The sequence below is a fragment of the Pararge aegeria genome, chromosome 19 (assembly GCF_905163445.1).
Source record: "Pararge aegeria chromosome 19, ilParAegt1.1, whole genome shotgun sequence".
Taxonomy (NCBI): domain Eukaryota; kingdom Metazoa; phylum Arthropoda; class Insecta; order Lepidoptera; family Nymphalidae; genus Pararge; species Pararge aegeria.
In genome coordinates, this window is record NC_053198.1 from 314619 (window position 1) to 317369 (window position 2751).

A 2751-nucleotide genomic window follows, 5' to 3' on the forward strand; every position below is an offset into this window, starting at 1 on the left:
AGTGGTCATTCCTCTGCCAGCGCGCTTGGAGATGGAATGGTGGGTAAAGTCTATAGGAGGGTGCATGCCAATACACATGAGCACCGTGACCCACCTATTGACTACGGACGCATCCGACATCGGTTGGGGAGCACAACTCGACGATATAAAAATCGCAGGGACTTGGACGAACTATCAGCTAGCCTGGCACGCAAACCAAAAAGAAATGTTTGCCGTATACGCAGCGATAGTACACCAGCAACCACGACTTCAGAATGCGCAAGTACTCCTCCAAACAGACAACCGCACCGTAGCGGCTTACATAAACAAAGAAGGCGGCACAAAGTCAGTGACGATTCTCAAGCAAACACGACGACTTCTATCCCTTTTGGACAAATTGAACATGCATCTAATAGCTCAGTATTTCCCGGGCAGGTACAATGCCGAAGTGGATGCTCTATCACGTCAGAAAGCGAGTCCAGAGTGGCATCTGAACACTGCAGCGACAACAGTCATATTCCAGATGTGGGGCACACCAGAGATCGACCTGTTTGCGTCGAAATCGGCTCACGTCGTACCGAGGTATGTCACAATAGATATGCAAGACCAGAGTGCTCAACACCACAACGCATTTTGCCACCAGTGGCACTACAGACTCGCGTGGCTGTTTCCCCCACCAAACCTCATTCCCAGAGTGCTCAGCCACTTGAACCAATCCAGCGGGAAATACATATTAATTGCTCCGAGATGGAACAAAGTGTTTTGGCAAACGGATGTTCAGAACAGAGCAATACGACCACCGTTTGCGATTCCAGACCTGGAGTACACTCTGTTAGATACGAGAACAGGCACCCACCCACCAGAGATTCAAGATCTAAGATTAGAAGCCTGGCTGATTTTGGGTGGCAAGAAATATTAACAGGTTGGACGAATCAAGAACAGGAGCTTTTAATGTTGAGCTGGCGAGACTCTACTATCAAAACTTACAAGCCAGCATGGAATAGGTGGAGAAAATGGTGTGACTCAGAGTCTATTAATTATAAGTACCCCAACGCCGAGCAAGTTGCCCGCTATTTGTCTCATCTTCATAGAGACATCGGCCTCGCCTATAGAACTATCCTAGTGCACAAATCAGTTATATCAACATTTACTCATTTGACAAGTAACATTGATTTGTCATCAAATTTTTTTATAAAACGTATGCTGAAAGCTATTTCCACAATAGACAAGAAGCCTGCAAAACCACCCATTTGGAATCCAAAGCTTTTATTACAATTTATGAATTTGTATAACCCGGACGAAAACAATCTTTACCAGGTATTGAGGCATACAGCTACACTTTTGTTATTAGCTTCAGGTCGCAGAGTTCACGATCTTACATTGTTAAATATTGATGGCCATAGTTTAATTGATGAAGGCACTAGTATAGTTTTATGGCCGGCATTTGGTTCTAAGACTGACAATTTCAATCGTAGACAGTCTGGATGGAGGCTCAAAATACACCCCAATAAGAATTTAAATATGGTTTTCTGGATAAGAAAATTATTGCAGTTATCTCTAAATCGTAGACAAAATATAACGCATTTGTTTATTACAGCTAGAAATGAAGTTAAACCTGCATCAAGAACGGTAATAGGTGGTTGGGTTAAATCACTTCTAAAAGAAGCAGGTATTGAAGCAACTCCAGGTTCAGTTCGATCAGCAGTAGCTTCACTTAACTTTGTAGAAAATTTTCCAATTGATCAAATTCTAGCAACCGGAAATTGGAAGGCCATTAGTACCTTTCAAAATTATTATCATAGAGAATTGATTGATCATAATAGGCAAAATACTACAGAATCAGTGTCGTTATCAAATTATTTTGACCCTGTTGATTAATATTCGATACATAGTGATAAATTAAAGTTGTATCTATTTAATTATAACTTTAAATTTGATTTGGGTATTTAATACAAATATCCTTTTCTTTATACAAAATTATTTCTTTTTTTTTTTTTTTTTATGCCCTTATAATATATTTCAGTACCTCTACACATTATAGCGTCACCTTTACAGCACCAGGTGATAACAAACACATCACTCAAGATGGATTCCGGATATTGATACGAAACAAATAATAGAGAGTTTTAACTACCAATAAAACTTACCTATTATTTTTTCCATCAATATCCGGAATCCAGGTAAGGTCTACCTGGTGCATCATGAGTTCTATAATGACGAGCGGTCACCCGGTGCATAAACAAGTTAGATAGGTGGCATACAGGGGCGCCACTATCGGAGAGGGGATAGAAAACGCTGATTGGCGGCAGAAAGACAGGTGCTTGACTCAAGATGGATTCCGGATATTGATGGAAAAAATAATAGGTAAGTTTTATTGGTAGTTAAAACTCTCTAATTTCATTGTGTAGCCAATTATTATTAGCGTTAAAAACTCATAAAATGGGAAACTAAGCCTTTCATATTACTTTGTTGTCTATCTGTCCGTTCGTCTTACCTCACGTTCCTTTTTCTGTCTTAAAATTTACTCTGAATAGGTACTAAAGTTAATGGCCTTTCATTGCTGTGAACATTTCAAGTAACTAGTTAAAACGCAATAAAAAGAAACGCTTTGCTGCAGCGTACCTTCTAGCTGTTAGCCTTACTTAATTAGGAATCATTCATAGACGTTAATGAAATACTATGGCGTTGCTAATGATATCAAAATATTATACTCATGCTTCGTCCGAAGAGATTTGAAATATACACATGTAGTAACACGTACGGTGTTGCCTT

The 2751-nt window shown here is 39.7% G+C and overlaps 1 protein-coding gene across 1 annotated transcript; it reads left to right on the forward strand.

The window, feature by feature from the left end:
• The first annotated feature begins 279 nt into the window (after nucleotides 1-279).
• On the forward strand, nucleotides 280-1916 carry LOC120632354. Its single transcript, XM_039902208.1, has one exon. The coding sequence runs from the start codon at nucleotides 727-729 to the stop codon at nucleotides 1855-1857; it is 1131 nt and encodes a 376-aa protein (XP_039758142.1). The 5' UTR covers nucleotides 280-726; the 3' UTR covers nucleotides 1858-1916.
• The last annotated feature ends 835 nt before the right edge of the window (nucleotides 1917-2751 follow it).